This window comes from Trachurus trachurus (assembly GCF_905171665.1).
Source record: "Trachurus trachurus genome assembly, chromosome: 16".
NCBI classification, from domain to species: Eukaryota; Metazoa; Chordata; class Actinopteri; order Carangiformes; family Carangidae; genus Trachurus; species Trachurus trachurus.
The window spans coordinates 16,440,600-16,457,640 of record NC_139902.1 but is presented as its reverse complement, the minus strand read 5'-3'; the positions used below and the strand labels follow the sequence as shown (position 1 = coordinate 16,457,640).

Below are 17,041 nucleotides of genomic sequence, written 5' to 3'. Positions count from 1 at the left end.
ATCTGCTCTGAGTGTGTTTCATTCTTCATTCACACAATCAGCTTTTATTAGCTTTTTTCAGGCTATCTAGAAATATGTACATATACACGTTGCCTCCAAAATGATTTAAAATATATGCGTTTGCATTCACATGCTCCCTCACACACATCTGTACAGTGAAAAAAAAAACAAAAAAAACATTAAGCCACTTTTGTTCAAACTGACCAAAGTGATATAAATGTGAACGTATATGCACAGACTAGGGGGATTCATCTTGCTCTAAATGCACCACAAGTCAAGTGAAAACCTCTCCTGTGGGATAAGCTGACTATACTGTTGTTTTAAACTGTCAATACAACCAGTCGACAGATGGTATACTCAATAACATGTAGTGCCTGCACAGCCCTGTTTAAATTGTTTATTTTTGAAGTTGTTTTTTGTAGGTGATGACTCCTCCCAACATAAAACAAAAAGTTACAAAATTGTCTATGTAATCAAAATCATGTGTAAGAGACTTCATAAAAAACAAACATGAACACATACATACACATACAGAAGTGAAAGTAACATAAAATTGGCAAACTATTGACCCTGTGATATTCAGCATTGGGTGCATGCAACCTGACAGTAACTGTAGAATATCTACAAAAGTCCAATTAAAGAATGATAGCATCTAACAACTTCAAAACACCAACAACTCCTGCACATTACATCGTGTGCAACCAGCGAGCACTGTTAGTTGGGGCACACCAGACTCCTGACTCTGTTTTGTGAAGTCGTGTAAGGTTCACAGTGTAATACAGCAGGATCCCCATCAAACAGTTTCAAGCAAGACTGTATATTTGGAACATACAAAATAAATTTTATTATCCATTCTCTTCATGTCTACATCTTATTAGAATTTCTAGACAATGGCATTGTCAAATAACACACCCAAATTAATTCTAATAATCCTGACAGGTGCAACAATACATTTCTGTCAAGTCCAGGTGTCAAAATATAACTGAATGTGAAAAGCAATTTAAATCTTCTTCTTTTGTTATTTTTAACATAAAAAGGGGAGCCATGGCCCTGGGCCGCAGTGAGAGCTAGGCAGGACATGGCCATGAGCACACATAAACACAGGTGAGGAAGTGGCTTCAGGGTTGAGCCCCGGTGGCTGCAGGGACTTGTGTGGCCAGAGTGTTGGGGGCAGAGATGACGGGTGATCCAGCAATGTTAGCCAGTGGCTGTGAGGAGGACATTGAGGTGATGCCTAGAAAAGACAGGAAGCTCATTAATCATTTGGAAATGCTCATATTTACATGTTATGTCCGTCTAAATATAGAGATATAACTTTCTTTGCTGCCACTTGACGATGCTCTTCTTGCAATCTGCCTACTTCGTTTGGCTCCAAAATAAGTTACACCACAAATTAAATCTTCAAATATAGGCAGTCGATTCCAAGACGCATTACTCACCGGCCATCATACTTGAGGAGCTGACTGGTGTGGAGCTGGCAGCCATCCCCCCAGGAGTGGCCCCCCTTCCCTGATCTTTAACGATGGGATCTGTGAACAGATTTGAGAACCTCATAAACCAAATGCATGTGTTGACTAAATTAAGCCACTTTAAATAGCGCAAAAACATTATAGTTCGAGCCAGTTTACTCAGGGTATGTGCAAGAAAAAAAACAAGGGATCTTACAGAAGTAGGGATGATCCATGGCCTCTCTGGCCGTGAGGCGAGCTTGATGGTCATAGCGCAGCAGTTTGTCCAAGAAGTCTAGAGCCTCGGTGCTGACCAGGTGCTGGTTCTCGCTGTGCACAAACCTCTCCCACCTTTTGCGAGAGTGTCTGTAGAACAAACCAGGAGTTAGGTGTTGATGGGAGGTGTGCGTTAGTCAATAATATTAAATCTGCTTTGAGGTCAAACAGCTGCAATGTTTTACCTTCCCAGAATGTCATTGAACCGTGGATCCAATTCAATGTTGTACTTGTCAATGTAGTCGTACAGGTCCTCTGTGCCAAGTACTTTTGCAATCCGCACAAGCTGCAAGGTGGAAGAAATATAATAAAAATCACAGAGGCATTTGTTAAATGCTGTGAAGCGAATTGAGGAAATGTGGACTGGATTCCACTGCATTGCATGATGTGTATATGTTATGTAAATAGTGGTTATTGTGTTAAACAATGTGCATGTTTCATTAAACATTTGTATAGCACGTTTACAGCCTGCAAACATGCAGGTTTTTAAAAAAAATCTGTTTTATTACCATGAAACCTAACTGAATAAGTGCACTTCCCTGTAACTCACATTCAATAGCCTATGCTAAGTTGCAAAAATATTTACAAACCATTATAAAATAAAGCTTAATTTCATTTTGATGATGTTCTGACTACAATAAAGTTTCTTTCATTAAAGAAGCAAAACATAATCAACATCTAAAAACTACTACAACTAAATTTAAGGAGGGCTAATGTTCAATCACCACGTGCGGTGTAGAAATACAAGATGATTATCTGAAAAGTCAAATCAACATCTGTTATTGTGTGCCAATGGAAACCGTTCAGCTGTGCTGTGGCACAGCTCAAATGAGAATCTGGAACGTTAAATGGTCAAGGTCCTGGTGTAGGCAGGAGAAGTGGGAGTGAAATGTGTTACCACTGTTTCCACCAGTACAGTCACACATTTGTCTTTTACTCATTTTCTTTTCCATTCAGTACAACAAACTGCCAAAAAGTTAATAAATGCCTACCCTCACACAATAACCATTGAGATGACTTTGACAAAAACATAAAATCCCATGAGGCCTGTTGCTAATGTCTAGTGTCAGAGGAATGTGGTTTGACTGTGTAAAAACAATGCCGTGTACAACAAAGTGGAGAGAGAGAGAGAGAGAGAGAGAAAAGACACCCAAGACACTGCTCTCTTTATGCCACAGAGTTTTTGACCACACCCTCAAGAGATGAGATTCGTCTTACCTGATCGTAGTTGTCGTGACCATGAAAGAAAGGTTCCTTTCTGAAGATCATGCTGGCGAGCATGCAACCCAAACTCCACATGTCCAAGCTGTAGTCATACATCTACAAACACATACAGAGAGAGTGTAAAGGTTTGAACTGACTTCATGACTGAAAAAAAAAAAAAAGGCATGACTAGACATGCAGGGAGAAAAGAGTGTCACCTGGTAGTCTACCAGCAGTTCAGGTCCTTTGAAGTACCTGGACGCCACTCTCACGTTGTATTCTTGGTTTGGGTGGTAGAATTCTGCCAGACCCCAATCGATTAGACGGAGCTAGAAGTTGGAAAGAAGAAAGAGAGTATGGTATATTTTGGAAATTATACTTGGCTGATGTCACAGGGAAAAGACAAAACATGAGGAAAACGGGATCATTAGATATCTACCTTCCTGTGTTCATGATCGATCATTACATTGTGTGGCTTGACATCTCTGTGCATTATCCCCATACTGTGGCAGTAATCCAGAGCCTACCAGGTAAAGAACAGAAAAACATTGTTGAGAGTTTTCTCTGATTTTTAAACTGATTTAACCCAAGAAAGTGTGAGTGTACATATTCAGGACTGATAGCTGTTTCTTACCTTCAAGATTTCGTACATGTAGAACCGTATGTCAAAGTCAGATAGGGTTTGGTACAATTGCTATAAAAAAACAACAACAAAAAAAACATAGAACATACAATCCATCAGAATAAAAATAACTTTGTTTTAGCTTCTCTATAATTTCAAGTGAAGAGAACCTTGATCATTACCTTGAAGTCTGTGTTGTTCACATGTTCAAAGACCAGAGCAGGGGTTCGTGACTAAAAAGATCAAGAAAAAAAGTACACATGTTTATACACAATACAGTATGTATATGCAAATATACACACAAATCCTGAATGGTTACAATGCCTTAAGGAGAACAAAATTACCACAGGATCCTTGACGATATCTAACAGTGAGATGATATTTGGGCCACCCCGCAGATTCTCCAAGATTTTTATTTCTCTCTTGATTTTCTTTTTCTTGACCGGCTGTGAACAATGACAGTCTTGTGAGTTACATAAAAATTCCTTTGCGGGGACAAAATGTCAAGACTGCACTTCACCACAAAACATTGGCAAGACATGTAACTCGCAATCAAGTGATTATCACCATACCTTCAGTATTTTGACGACCACTTTTTCATTGTTTGTGATGTTTATGGCTTCAAACACTTCACTATATTTGCCTCGCCCTAGTTTTCTGACTAGCTGATAGTCATCTTGGTTTCTAAAGAAAAGGAGAGAAAGGAAAACGGTTCACAATCCTGATATGGCTTACCCGACTAAGCAAAAATAAATTAAATACAACTGAAGCCACCAACAAACTCCTTTTGACTTACCCCCATTCAACAACATGGGACTCATAATCCCAGTATTCTCGAGGTCTCTGTGTGTTTACATCAGGGTAAACTCGAGAGCGGCTTGGAACAGGGCCAGACATATTCTACACAAGATATTCTCAAAACCTCCTAAAAACATCAACAGGACAAAAAACAAAACAATAAATAAATGAATCACAGTGGTATAATTTCACAATAGAGAACAAAGATGATACAAAATACAAATTCCAATCAGTAGTTAAGTAAATTAGGTAATGATTAACCTTGTTAGTATTTGTGTGCTTATTGTAACCCACATACACTCATACATGTGTGGTGTTACAGTGTATTCAATCAGATATAATAAAATAACTCATTACCTGGGAGTATCCCTCCAGGATGTTGGTGATAGATGAATTGGAACAGGAGTGGTTGAGATGCCTTTATGGTAAGAAAGCTACATGGGCATAGAGAAATAAAAATAAGACTAAGGGCTTATCATTTATCAGCCAATAATAATTAAGTGTTCTAACGCCATATAAACAAAACAGAAGGACGAATTTAAAGTCTAAGAGACAACGTCATATCAAAATGTTTACCCACTCTTTCCCTGTGTGTTCATCTGAACATGAGCGTTTCAAAAGAAAATGCAAATGTATCTCACGTGCTACGTGAAGGCGGCAACAGCACGTACGGTACAGAGTTAAAAATAATAAATAAAAAAGCAGCATATATATGTGAGAGTACTCAGGTGTTAACTAAATAATAAACAATTCAAGTAAAATTAAATTATTGGTGGCTAGCGTGTCTAAATATGGTGGCTTGTGAAATGGAGAAACCTGAATGTTAAATGGGGGCATCCAACCAGTCTAATCAGGAGGTACAGGGTTCAATACAGTCATCACTGGGGGCTACACCAAGGCAGTATCTCCTGTTGAAAAGAGACAGAAAGTAGGTTGATTAAATCAATGCTGTCAATTAAGCAAACATGAGCGAACTATGTGAGCCAACAACGTACGCTAGCCAATACAGCTAATGAGGCTGCATTACATTACTGCATTTATGAGAGGCATCCAATCGACAAATGGTTTCTCTCCGATACCAGATGCTCGTTCAGTTGTGCCCAATTTGCCCCCGCTTAATACTTTAATGAAAAGAAGACTGTACGCAGAAAGCTCCTGTGGCCCAAGGCCTCTCCACAAGTGCAGTGAAAGCTAACAGCTAGTAGCTATGAGGCGAACCGGGCAGCTGGCTGGGTGCTAGCTGGTTAGCATTAGCATTAGCTCGGCAACAGCAGAGGGAAAAGCCGGCTGGAAAGTCACAACTAGCTCTCGACCACAGTGTGGGCCTGGGACCTAAAGAAACGACCAGTCCGCGTAAAACATAGTTACATAGTCTTTCCAGCGACAATTATTAACGCACAACTAAACAGGAAGCTTCGAGAAATATTTCCTAAAGCTAAAAAAAAAAAAAAAAAAAAGTGCTAAGCTAACAGGCTAGGGGAGTGAATAGCCTGCTGGCTGGCTGGCGAGGCAACTGGCTGACAACGCCTTGAAAAAACATCCTACAAACACCGTGGTCGAGCAGCAGAAAGGCACGGCGGTCGTGATACTTGTTCCCAGCTTTCTCCGACAACCAAAAACACCAAACTGGTGTCCCAAAACCTACGACGATTTACGGTTAAATAACACGATTACCTCTCGGCGCTGCTGGGACGTCAATATGGCGATGCTTGGGATCAAGAGCTTAGTGCGAACAGCCTTTCCCGCAGAGGGCGCTCTCCTTTTTCTTTTTCATGGAGGGGATATTGTGGCTCCCTTTTGCCACCAACAGGTCTGACTGAAACAGAAACTTTGGTGTGCATGTACTTATGCGTCTGTGTGCTCAGACAGCTGTTTTGTAATTGAACTAAAACCCAAACACACTGCTCATTTCTACATGCAGCATGTATTTTGGCCATAGGCACTGCAGATACAAGATTCAGTATGTTTATGATTAATATGACTACAGTTTTAATAGAAGTAGCCTACAGCAGCTGTAAGAGGCAGGGTTTAACATTTAATTCCTCTGCAAGCCTAAAATAACAGTCCTCAGCCCCACCCTTCACACCACAGAGGCACACAAGAGACTGCAAATTAAATTGTTGTACTCTTCATTTCAGGATATTTCTACCCAGAGACATTTCTATGCACTGATGTTCAATGGAGGCCTGTATATTTTTTTTTAAAGTCTTTGTTTAGGCATACATGTGGGGCCACACTGAGTAGTAAATGGACAATGGTAGTGACAGGAAACAATTATACATTGCCTGTGGCATCATGTAAAAGGCTACCTCAGTCACAGGAAAAGAAGCAAGGGTCATTTTCCTGAAGCAACCAACTTAATCAACACATAGGAGAGAGACAGACTCATTCTTTTTGTGCGTTTGTACATGGAGGGCATTTAGTTTCTTATTAAAGTGATGTAATGAATAGGCCTTTGTAAACCTGTAGTCTAATTGTTGCCTCTCTAGGCTGCAAGTCACACAGTGTTGAACACACAGAAATAGCCATTGATGAAATCTCAATTTGATGCACCAGGTCAGAATCTATAATTAACCAGGACAAGACCTATTCAAGGTTAAAAAGTGGGATAAAGTGACAGTATTTAAAAGCCCAACAGCCCCCTTGCTGCCAAACAACAGACACAGCCGGAGCCTGCAGTCAACAATGAAGATGTAAGTCTTACTATTTTGTCATATAGATATTTGTCCTTGCAATCACCTGTCACTGAGATGCATTTTATTTCTGGGCTATACACATTTTATAGGAGCATACACCCCTCACCAAAATCTTTGTCATTTGTTTCAGCTTTGTGTATTGTCTTCTACTTCTTCCATTTGCAACTGTGGTGTTAACAGCCCCAGTTAGAGGTAAACGCATCTGAGGAAAGACAAAATAGTCAAATGTTGTTTTGGTCTGAGCTTATTTAACATTTATTAGATAGGCCAGCAGTAGTCACACCCTTTCTTTCTTTCTGTTTTTTCAAGCTCGAAGAGATAATGTGTTAAGCTTCCTGAATGGTGAGACTATTTATCATTTTATATGTCAAATAATTATTGTTTTCTTACAAGCAAGATAATACTTGTGCCATTGTCTTAAACCAGAGAAAATTGCTGTTTAAGTCATTACCGTGAACCTTTATCTCATACTCTTTTCATTACTGTTGTTATAGATGCACTTGGCACAATGACTACACCTGCAAAAACAACAGGTCTGTGATTGAAAATGTTGCAGCCAGACATACTGAGATACGTTTAGTTCAGCAACAGGTGACGACTCGTTTCAACAGATCCTCAATTTACTTTTAGTTCCCTAAGAATTGAGATGTGAGGTCACAAAATGGAATAGAGGCATTTTTCGTGTGAATTTGTGTTGCTTTATTGTTCAGCTTTATCTTCAAGGTGGTCTGTGGCAAGCATTTTATGTTATTGTGAGAACTACCTCAATGACCAGCAGATATTTTTCTCCTGTCCACAGAAAACAGAAATTCTCCAAGTACACCTGTGATAGACAAAGACTCTGAAGGTGATTTTCATACCTTTTTCTAATGAAAGAAACACATATAATAGTGTCAAATGAAAGGTTATGGATACATTTCAGCATCTCTTTACAGACTGTCATTAGAGTTGGTATTGTCCTAATGTCACACATTGCAATACAAAACAGTTGATGATGTATGTGTTTGTCATCAGAGGGATTTTGTTTAATTCGCAGCAAATTCTTTCACAGATGTGTCAGATGCACAATCTGCAGAAAATTATGACACCAATGGATTTACAGGTGTGCATTCAATTCACACGCAATAGTAGAAAATAATATTTTGTTTTCCAAAAACATTACGTTTTTTTTCTTCTCAATATTTAAGAACCTGGGGTATTTGAGAAAAATGGAGGTGAAAGCAGAGGTGCAGTACCTTAACTTTTTGCTATAATTAATCATAATGTCTATAACAATGCAGATTGATGCAGATGTTGATTTTCACCCTTCCCAGATACAGAGAGTCATGAGGTCGGGGTTCCCAAAGTGGTGACTAGTAACACACCATCAGGGAGGAAAACAGGAATGGGCATAGACAATGTGAGTGCAAGCAAAATACTTGTTCAAGACCATGACAGCAGAGAACAGACTGAGTTTGACAGTGAGGAGGGAATGACGGTAGTTGCCAAGGAAGATGGAAATTTGTCAGACAAACAATTTATCCGGTTAAGTGGAGACAAAGTGATTGACAATGCCAGTCAAGGTGCCAATCTCCAAGGAATGGCTCGGAGAGTTAATGGTATGTTGGCTCAAGGCCAAAGTAGAGAAATGCAAGACTGGGACAGTGCCGAGGAAAACAATGGCCAACTGGTTGCAGTAGGAAACACAGGAGATACAGATGGTAAAACCAGATTCTACATTATACAAAACAATATACATTGTTTGAAGAATTATGCCCTGGATGATCAAAGGCTGAACAAACAATCCCAATATTTCCGCAGAAACCAAAGAATATATCAGCTTTGAAAGTTATCCAATTGGTAAGAATATTTTTTTTCTTCCATTTGTTAGTATTGTTCGATTGTTTCCTGAAAGTGCTGTCAATTTTTGTGATTCACATTCTCTTATGTGCAGAACACAAGCCCAGTGGCTTTCAGGTTCCAGTCAAAAGCCAGGTCTCCGGTGATCATATGAAGGTTTGTTTCTCCTGCTTTTGACTTTTTTTTTTTATCCACTACACTTTTTATCCATTTATCAACTTAACTCAAATTGAGTGACAGCTCCATGACGTGTTGTATGAAGTTTACCACATTTAAATTCCCTACATTTCATTCTCATCTAATTACAAGATGAAACTGCCTAGATTCTCCTAGATTTTGCTTTGTTAGTAGATAAGATAATAAGCATGTAATGTTGAATAATAGTTGAATAATTCTTTTTCTTTCTTTTCAGACTTAATCTCTTCCTCATAATGAGTCATGGGCTTTTGACTCATGAGGAAGACATGCTGCTTCCACATACAGCTGCTTCTGGGACTTTCAGAGCCAAATTTAGATCTCTACATGTCATTTTTGCTATGTGATCATGTGAAAAGACATACTAAAGATGTTTTGACAAGTTTGTGTTGAATAGCACAGGTCTGTACAATGTGATGTTTTGTAGAAAAGCTGTAGCATGAGAAATATAAGAAAAACTACTGCTTTTGATAACTAAGTACAGAATTGTCTTTTTTATCTGCTGAAAGTCTTTGTGTATGTTCACTGTCATGTGACAATATATATACAATGCTCCAAAATAAAAAGAAAAAAAAGAAAATGTAAAAACTGCATCTTGTTTGATTTCCTTTGTTTTTAATTCATAATTAGATAAATACACAAACACATTTTAAGACTTTATACGATTTACAAAAAAAACAAGATTGTGACGCAACGAACACCTTCAGCTCGACACAGTCTCAGTGCATAAAACATATACATGTAGACATTGATAAAGCTTCTTGTTATTTATAGTTCCACATATTAGTGCAAAACAAAACAGAGTGTGTGAGTGTTATAAGGACAGATGATTTTTTTTTTTATAGCTTTGTTGTTTCATTTCCTAAAGTGCTGGAGCTCACTGTACACATCTGATTGGACCCCATGTAACTCCTACAAAACAGTAAAAAGCAATCCATCATGGAAAAAACAAATGATATGTCATTAAAAAATTCTAAACAATAGCCTACAGTTTCACAATTAGTATCTTTGGGGCTTAATTAATGATGTGGTTTTACTTTACCTGATAGGGAGATTCTGTGACCTCTGTTGGCATTTTCTTTGATACTGATGATGGCAGGTTCCTTCTACCTGATAAAAAAACAAAAAAAACATTCACATGTCAAGTTACTGCCACATCAGCGCCCAACATACTCATAAATTAGCAGTGATTTTCTCACCATCATGAGAATCCCATTCTCTCCTTCTCTTGTGGTGTGTTGCGAAGCAGAACACAGAAATAGTGAGGAGGACGGTCAAAATGATGTCAGAGGCAATAATGGCGATTACCGACTCCATGTTTATAAGGTAACAGGAGCTGCACTCTGTGAAGGATTGGAGACATGGAATTGAAACACAAAGCATAATACAGTTTCACACAGGAGGGATTTTATTAGACTAACAACATACCTTGCTGTCCTTCTGAAGATCCTGAAAGACAGAGAGTTGATAAAACCTCAGATTATTGAACAGTTGAATGGATGCCCACACTCATTTACTATTTTGCACATAGGTAAAACACAAATACCCATATGGCATAACACTCACCAAACAACGAACCCACAATACAAAGACCGTCAGACATCTTCTTTATGTTGGTTTCAGGTCAAGGAGCAAATACGACAGAGAGTCTGATGGCCACTAGTTCCTCTGATCTCTTTTCAAATGTCTGTGTCGCTGCACATAAACAAGATACACAGATGATCTGCCACCAGGACTGTCATGGGTGTGAGGGTTTGTCAGCTTGTGACTACACTCAGAGGAGGAGGGAGTCTAGTGAGAGAAGAGGAAGCTGCTGTTTTGTTTCTTTGTAATGTCGCATTCATATGAGGGTCGCTGGTCACACCTGAAGAGAAAATCTTTTCACTTGTCACTTTTCGTCAGTGGATCTCTTTTTGACTTCTATCTTCAAATTAACTAGTCTGAGGAGTAGTAGCCACTGCTACTTAAGATCAGTTTAATGACAGTCTGCATTTTCTGCTGAAACAAATGTCATCATAATACAAATAGAGCATTTCCTCATGATCTGTGGTTTAGTGTAGATGCTTGGCCAGTGGCTCTGAGCTACTGGTAAACCGCAGGTTTATCTATAATGATGCTGTATTGTCAGTGAAATGAAAGCACACACACACACACACAAAATGTAAAACTATTTTTCAATGGGAAATACAAAATAAAAGTTGGAATATATATATATATATATGAAGAGTTCATTTGCAAAAGCAGATAACTCCATTTAAATAAAAAAAAGAAAAAAAAATCATGAAATGATTGTGACAATATGATTTATTCTCGATAGATAGTGTACAAAAAAAACAAAACAAATAAACAAAATTATTCCAACTTTATGGGCAACTGTGTTCAATGATTAAACTGAATTGTATATAAAAACTTACAATTAATTAAAAACTAAAAAAACTAAAAAAAAAAAAAAAAAAAGAAGAATCTGAAGAAAAGAAATAGAAGAATCTAACAAAATTCACAATCAACATTAAGAACAATTATACTAAAAATGTGATAAGACTTCAAGTTAAAGTGTTTGTGATATGTTGTTGTGTGAGTCATGTAGCCCACTGGTTAAACACTCACCGGCTCTCAGTGATATTTAAATACAGATATAGAACAAGACCACATAAAATAAGGAAGTAACTACTGGGTAGACAAAAGGAAATATAAATCATACCATAGTCAAATATTGCAAATCTTGAATTTTTATTGTTGAACATCTATAATAATATCTATAATTATCAGTATTTCAATCCATTTTAATTTCACAGTAAGAACAATAATGGGCTGTTTTCTTTTGCTGTACAGGAACCTGAGCTGACTTCAACACACTCACAATAATAATGTAAGATGGGCTGTATACTATCAAAAACACAATAAATTGAAAGCATCTTCTTGATGACTTGGTTACATTTATTATTTTTATACCTTTGCATGAACATTATTTACGACTCATTAGCTATCATAACTTTAAATCCCCCAAAATCTATTTATAACTAACATACAGCGGATATATAAAGAATTAGCTTGGCTTGAAAAGAAGACTTTGCAAGTAGGCTATACAGGATATTCTGAAACCTACAAGCTGCCAGGTGAGAGCTCTGATGAAAAAATCACTTCGATATACATACTAGAAATGATTTCCCAAACATTAACTACCAAGGACCATAATCAACAATGAGAGAAGTAAATAAGTGTAGACAGACTACACCAAGAGACTATACAGAGATACTGAATTAGCTATGGTTAATGTGTGAATTCGTCTGAAACAGCACACAGCAGTTTAACCACAGTAACACTTCAACCCACGGAGGGACTTAACATCCGCTGCCCTCGTGTAAACAGGCCGTCTGTGTTGTTTCATCAATGTTTATATATAGCTAAATAAAACAGTTTGTCCTCTAAAGCATTTTTGGCACCACTGTAGCCTACAATGGCACTTTACAACGAGATAACCCTTATGAGGGATGTATAATCATAATCAAATTGTTTTCTAAATCATAAATAAACATATTATTAAAAAGAAGTCATCTAAAACATATAATAAAACAATTAGTCCTCCAGCATTTTGGGCACCACTTTACCATAAGACTACCCTTGTAAGGGATTTATAAATAGTTTATGATCATGATTGAATCATTTTCTAAATCATAAATAAACAAATATTAACAAGTTATTTTTTTCTTATTCATACATTTCCATGCTCATTAATCTTACTAATGAGTTCCAACAATTGGTAAATGGGAACCTTAATGTAAAATGTGAAACACGCTGGATGGTGGATGATGGAGGATGGAGATATGAGGAACACTACATATGAATTTGGGCTCACTATTTGGCAAGCAACAGACAGTCAGCAACTGTTGCCCTTTTATTCCTATGTGTAATGGCAATTGAAAAATGAAGTAAGTGTTAAAGCAGAAGTGAGTGATATATTTGTGTTAATATAAGTCTTAAATAGATATATCTTCCGACAGCAATCACTTAGCCTACATAGAGTGTTTGGACTGAAACACGGGTCTCTCAGTCCCTCTGCTCTGCTCTGAGCCGAAGAGAAAACATTATCGTATCCTACAGTTTTTATCCAATGAGGAGAGAGAACGGCATGCAGGGCTGTGTGTGCAGCCAAGGAACGCCGTGAATGTGGTGACGTAGCGACGAGGACTGTTATGGTGCGTTCAAGGAAACTCGTATTTTTCCGACCGTGAAGTGGTACCAGTTCGATCTGGTACGAGTTCACCGGTCGGAAGTTACGAGTGGCCGTTATAGTGACTTTCACCGGTAAAACAGGTCGGAAAAACACGAGTGGGTTGCCTGGAACGCTACAAAGTCGTAAGTTGTGACTTGAAGCTGTAATTTACGATTTGGAACGCAGCATTAGCGAAAACGACCGGATCACTCACTTCTGCTTTAACATGCTTATTTTTAAACTAGCTGTAAACCATTCATAAATCCTTTATAGTCTTATTGTAAAGTAGTGCAGAATATTGTACTGTATGTTTTAAAAGCAGGTCCTAAAAACACAACATAATGTTATAATGTTTGATTATGACAACCATTGTTAGATTAGCTCTAACAATGGTTAACAATTAACCATTGTTAGATTAGCTCTAACAATGGTTAACAATAACTAGCCATTGTTCGATCAGCTCTTGCAGTTTTTCCGGACATTCATGTACACTTTGTCAGCTGTGAAGAGATGAGAAGAGACTGTTAGCTATATGTACATATGTACAGTATGCATAAAGTCATTTGATTCAATATAAAAAAATAACCAAAAAAAAACTCTTATCAACATTAGGGGAGACAGCTTCCAAAATATAAGCTGCACATAGTGATAAAACATGGCATGAGCAGTGCTAGGAGACCAAGCAGGGAACCCTGATAAAACTTTATCAACACTGATGCATTTACTAATTGACTTTTCAGAGGAGCATAAAAAACATGACTAAATTCAGCCCCATGCACCATCTTACCATTGTCTAGTTTCTGACGGCGAAAGCTGGCACATTTGTAAGTGACAACGACAATGATGAGGGTCAACAACACATCTGCACAGATGATGCCTGCTATTGTACCGGGCTCAATCCTGTAGCAAGACGGAGTGGTGTCTGGTAGAGAGTCAGTGAATAAACAGTTAAAGAGTGGGATGACAGACAGGGAGGGTGTGAACAAAGTCAGTGGAAACAATGACTGAGTATGAGTGGTTGTAGGCCATAGCTCTTTTTAGTCTGAATGATAACATTAATAAAAAGTGAATTTCAGAGTGTCCTCTTTTTGTTGTACATACCTGTGAGTACTCCAGTCAAGTCTTATAGAGAGAGAAAAGAAAAACATAAGGCTCCATCAGAACTTCAACTTTTTGTATTGCAGCAGCAACACCTCTGTCAGTTAGGTTTCCGCTGTGTGCTTTGTATGTGGTTTCATTTTCCTGTGTAAGACCCCCTTAATGTCATGGGTGCATGTTGAAATATAAGAAACTTTAAAATGGCACTTACTGCAGAGAAAAAATAGGACAAAGAGAAAGAACTTGTTGTGTGCCATGTTTGTGAACTCAGTTAAGAACTTTCTGAAAGACAAAAATAGATCAAAACTTGTGTTATATAACACTCTTAAAAAGTGCAGTTATGCATTTACTAAACGTGTCACATTTACATATCCCTTAGATTCCATTATATTTCAATGTAAAGGTTATGTGGGGGGGAAAAAATCCCCTAATCATTTAGGACAGTTGAGGTTGACCTTGTTTTTTTATTTGCACATATCCACAACTCTGCTGTCACAATGAGTCATGAGTTACAGAGCTGGCATTCAAGAGCTGAAGAGATGAAAAAATGTAAACATACTGATGAAGGTTTTCTCTTAAATAATTAAAATGGTGTTATCAATCATTAACATCTTATGTGACAAATTCTATCATCACAGTCGTATAAAATAAAATAACTTTATAAAACTTTAGCCAGATATTCTTGAGCCTAAATGTAAAACTACATACGAAACCATTGTGATGTGAAATAACAGACGTTAAATGGTTAAAAGTCAGGAGGGATAAGATGCTCATACCTGCTGTGTCCGGACTGATCTGCTGTCTGGAATCCAAAAGATGATATGACCCTGTTTCCTATTAGTTTTCACTTTTGAAGGCTGAACACTAATGTTCTTCCGTCTTCTGGTGAGATGAATCACTACCCTTTCTGCCTATCAGCCTGGCTGCTGATGGTTTCACTGTGACAAAGATGTTATAGATTGAAGTATAAAAGAGCAGAATACACTTTAATGAAGAAGTTGCTGCACCTTTTGAAACAGTTTAAAAAAAAACATAAGGTGCAATATGCTGCCGTATGACATTACAAAAGCCAATGGAAAACAATTGTTTTGCACTTACCTCTGTAGGTTTAAAATACCTACACATCTAGGTGCAAAAGTTGTCTGATGCCGTTCTCTACCTCAAGTATCATTATATTGTCTGCCAGAAGGTGGAGGTTGAGAACACAAACTGCATCGTCTTCAGGGCCTGTTCACAGAGCTCTTTGTGCTCATAGATCATCTCCAGTCATAGAGGTATGGGAGAAAGTGCGTAGGTTGTTGAAATGCAACCCTTGTGCTAACACTGTGACTCTGCTGACTCTTAGTGGCCAAGCCCCATCAACAACAAACTTGTGCTATACTTGATACCCAGCCAGGTACACTCCAATTGACATTCAAAGTTTATGCAACTATTTCTGTTAGTTATTTAAATAATTTAAGGATTAATTATCCCTGGACTTCCTAGCCCGTCATCTTGTCACATTGTCATTTAAAGGTCATCAAGCTAGTGTATTTGTGATTTGTCTTGTAGTTGAGTTTAACCGTGAGAAAGTACGGTTTGCATTATCTTAGTGGTTTGCCTAGTTTCATTTTAGGTCAACAGTGGTTTTGACCCAGGTTGATGTTGACTCTTTGCAACAGCAGAGGGAGCTGTGAGGCTTCATTACAGATGATGATGCATCACAACACGTTTGAAACTGAAAATCTCTTAATGGTCTCCAAGTTTCACAAACTGTTGCTTCTTGTAATATTTCGACTTTTTAAAATATCCACTCCTGTCTTTGCGCTAAAACTGCCTTCCTTCAAACAAAAAGGCCTCAAGGTCCCATTTCATTCAAAAAATAATGCCAAATAGACTTGGGAAAAACCTGAATGCCTTGTCAGATAGTCTTTCATAACATAATCATGCACTGCCTCAGAGCAACAACAACACATAAACATCCACTGAAACAAATACTGTATTGAAACATCTGTTGTAAATACATGGCACTAATTTTCCATGACAATACTGATAACATATCCATTGGATTTCATATTATTTTCATATGAAAATCATAAGTCTTGCCACTCATTTACTGTAAACTAGTGCAGACCATGGGCAAACAAACATTTGTGGCTGAATGTGTCATGCCTAGGACACCACCATGTGTTTGAATGTTAATGAATTAAACATTCAAATAAACGTTGTGTCCACCACAAGATTATGTCCACCATCTTGTGGTGGACACAAAGTAGATATTCAAAAGCTGCCCCTCATGCTTAACTCACACTACATATTTGCACAAGTATTTAGTGAGATATTGTGTTCACTGTATGAAGAATTTAAAAAAACAAAATGACATTGAGGATATAGAAAATGTGATAATAATGATAATGCAGTCACTGTCATCATTATCATTATCATCACTGTCGCTGTCACTGTCATCGTCGTCTTCGTCAGTTTATCTCTAACTTTGTTTATTGTGTGTTTTTTGGAAAATGAACTAGGCTTGAATATGAGTGTAGAGAGATGGAGAATCTAGACAAACAGAAAGAAAACTATACTTAATGGAAAGTGGAAACCAGGTGGACTGATGAACAAAACATACTCTGTTTTGACAACCTGAGTTAAACTTTCACAATTCTTTCAAAAA

The 17,041-nt window shown here is 37.8% G+C and overlaps 4 protein-coding genes across 4 annotated transcripts; 1 reads left to right on the top strand and 3 right to left on the bottom strand.

Annotated features, from left to right (window-relative positions):
* Positions 1-383: 383 nt before the first annotated feature.
* On the bottom strand, positions 384-6,155 carry LOC310999606 (casein kinase II subunit alpha). Its single transcript, XM_083990095.1, has 15 exons — positions 6,022-6,155; positions 5,164-5,255; positions 4,705-4,781; positions 4,346-4,474; positions 4,122-4,233; positions 3,894-3,995; positions 3,732-3,782; positions 3,562-3,621; positions 3,367-3,450; positions 3,146-3,256; positions 2,943-3,044; positions 1,910-2,010; positions 1,666-1,814; positions 1,440-1,529; positions 384-1,234 (listed from the first exon to the last, which is right to left on the bottom strand). The coding sequence occupies exons 4-15, from the start codon at positions 4,444-4,446 to the stop codon at positions 1,119-1,121; spliced, it is 1,179 nt and encodes a 392-aa protein (XP_083846221.1). The 5' UTR covers positions 4,447-4,474; positions 4,705-4,781; positions 5,164-5,255; positions 6,022-6,155; the 3' UTR covers positions 384-1,118.
* A 1,032-nt stretch (positions 6,156-7,187) lies between these two features.
* Positions 7,188-9,355, top strand: LOC310998710 (uncharacterized protein). Its single transcript, XM_083988877.1, has 8 exons — positions 7,188-7,235; positions 7,353-7,385; positions 7,538-7,576; positions 7,843-7,890; positions 8,357-8,743; positions 8,844-8,882; positions 8,977-9,038; positions 9,295-9,355. Exons 3-8 carry the CDS (start codon positions 7,552-7,554, stop codon positions 9,298-9,300), a joined length of 567 nt encoding a protein of 188 aa, XP_083845003.1. The 5' UTR covers positions 7,188-7,235; positions 7,353-7,385; positions 7,538-7,551; the 3' UTR covers positions 9,301-9,355.
* A 546-nt stretch (positions 9,356-9,901) lies between these two features.
* On the bottom strand, positions 9,902-10,731 carry tyrobp (transmembrane immune signaling adaptor TYROBP). Its single transcript, XM_083988876.1, has 5 exons — positions 10,644-10,731; positions 10,506-10,526; positions 10,277-10,420; positions 10,120-10,187; positions 9,902-9,989 (listed from the first exon to the last, which is right to left on the bottom strand). Exons 1-5 carry the CDS (start codon positions 10,678-10,680, stop codon positions 9,933-9,935), a joined length of 327 nt encoding a protein of 108 aa, XP_083845002.1. The 5' UTR covers positions 10,681-10,731; the 3' UTR covers positions 9,902-9,932.
* Positions 10,732-13,556: 2,825 nt separating this feature from the next.
* Positions 13,557-15,598, bottom strand: hcst (hematopoietic cell signal transducer). The gene is made up of 6 exons (XM_083989652.1): positions 15,487-15,598; positions 15,165-15,326; positions 14,600-14,670; positions 14,392-14,412; positions 14,078-14,212; positions 13,557-13,790 (listed from the first exon to the last, which is right to left on the bottom strand). The coding sequence occupies exons 3-6, from the start codon at positions 14,643-14,645 to the stop codon at positions 13,747-13,749; spliced, it is 246 nt and encodes an 81-aa protein (XP_083845778.1). The 5' UTR covers positions 14,646-14,670; positions 15,165-15,326; positions 15,487-15,598; the 3' UTR covers positions 13,557-13,746.
* Between the last annotated feature and the right edge of the window lie 1,443 nt (positions 15,599-17,041).

What these genes read in the sequence shown, in the direction of transcription:
- LOC310999606 (XM_083990095.1), bottom strand. Translation starts at nt 4,446, where the DNA reads ATGTCTGGCCCTGTTCCAAGCCGCTCTCGAGTTTACCCTGATGTAAAC. An exon ending in TGAACAACACAGACTTCAAG is followed by an intron (nt 3,622 to 3,731) that starts GTAATGATCAAG and finishes GTTTTTTTATAG; the next exon opens with CAATTGTACCAAACCCTATC. An exon ending in AACTGCTGGTAGACTACCAG is followed by an intron (nt 3,045 to 3,145) that starts GTGACACTCTTT and finishes ATGTGTTTGTAG; the next exon opens with ATGTATGACTACAGCTTGGA.
- LOC310998710 (XM_083988877.1), top strand. Translation starts at nt 7,552, where the DNA reads ATGACTACACCTGCAAAAACAACAG. An exon ending in GATAGACAAAGACTCTGAAG is followed by an intron (nt 7,891 to 8,356) that starts GTGATTTTCATA and finishes CACCCTTCCCAG; the next exon opens with ATACAGAGAGTCATGAGGTC. An exon ending in AAACACAGGAGATACAGATG is followed by an intron (nt 8,744 to 8,843) that starts GTAAAACCAGAT and finishes ATATTTCCGCAG; the next exon opens with AAACCAAAGAATATATCAGC.
- tyrobp (XM_083988876.1), bottom strand. Translation starts at nt 10,680, where the DNA reads ATGTCTGACGGTCTTTGTATTGTGGGTTCGTTGTTTG. An exon ending in AGAATGGGATTCTCATGATG is followed by an intron (nt 10,188 to 10,276) that starts GTGAGAAAATCA and finishes TTTTTTTATCAG; the next exon opens with GTAGAAGGAACCTGCCATCA. An exon ending in TCACAGAATCTCCCTATCAG is followed by an intron (nt 9,990 to 10,119) that starts GTAAAGTAAAAC and finishes ACTGTTTTGTAG; the next exon opens with GAGTTACATGGGGTCCAATC.
- hcst (XM_083989652.1), bottom strand. Translation starts at nt 14,645, where the DNA reads ATGGCACACAACAAGTTCTTTCTCTTTGTCCTATTTTTTCTCTGCA. An exon ending in TGTCCTATTTTTTCTCTGCA is followed by an intron (nt 14,413 to 14,599) that starts GTAAGTGCCATT and finishes TCTCTCTATAAG; the next exon opens with ACTTGACTGGAGTACTCACA. An exon ending in CTTGACTGGAGTACTCACAG is followed by an intron (nt 14,213 to 14,391) that starts GTATGTACAACA and finishes ACTCTCTACCAG; the next exon opens with ACACCACTCCGTCTTGCTAC.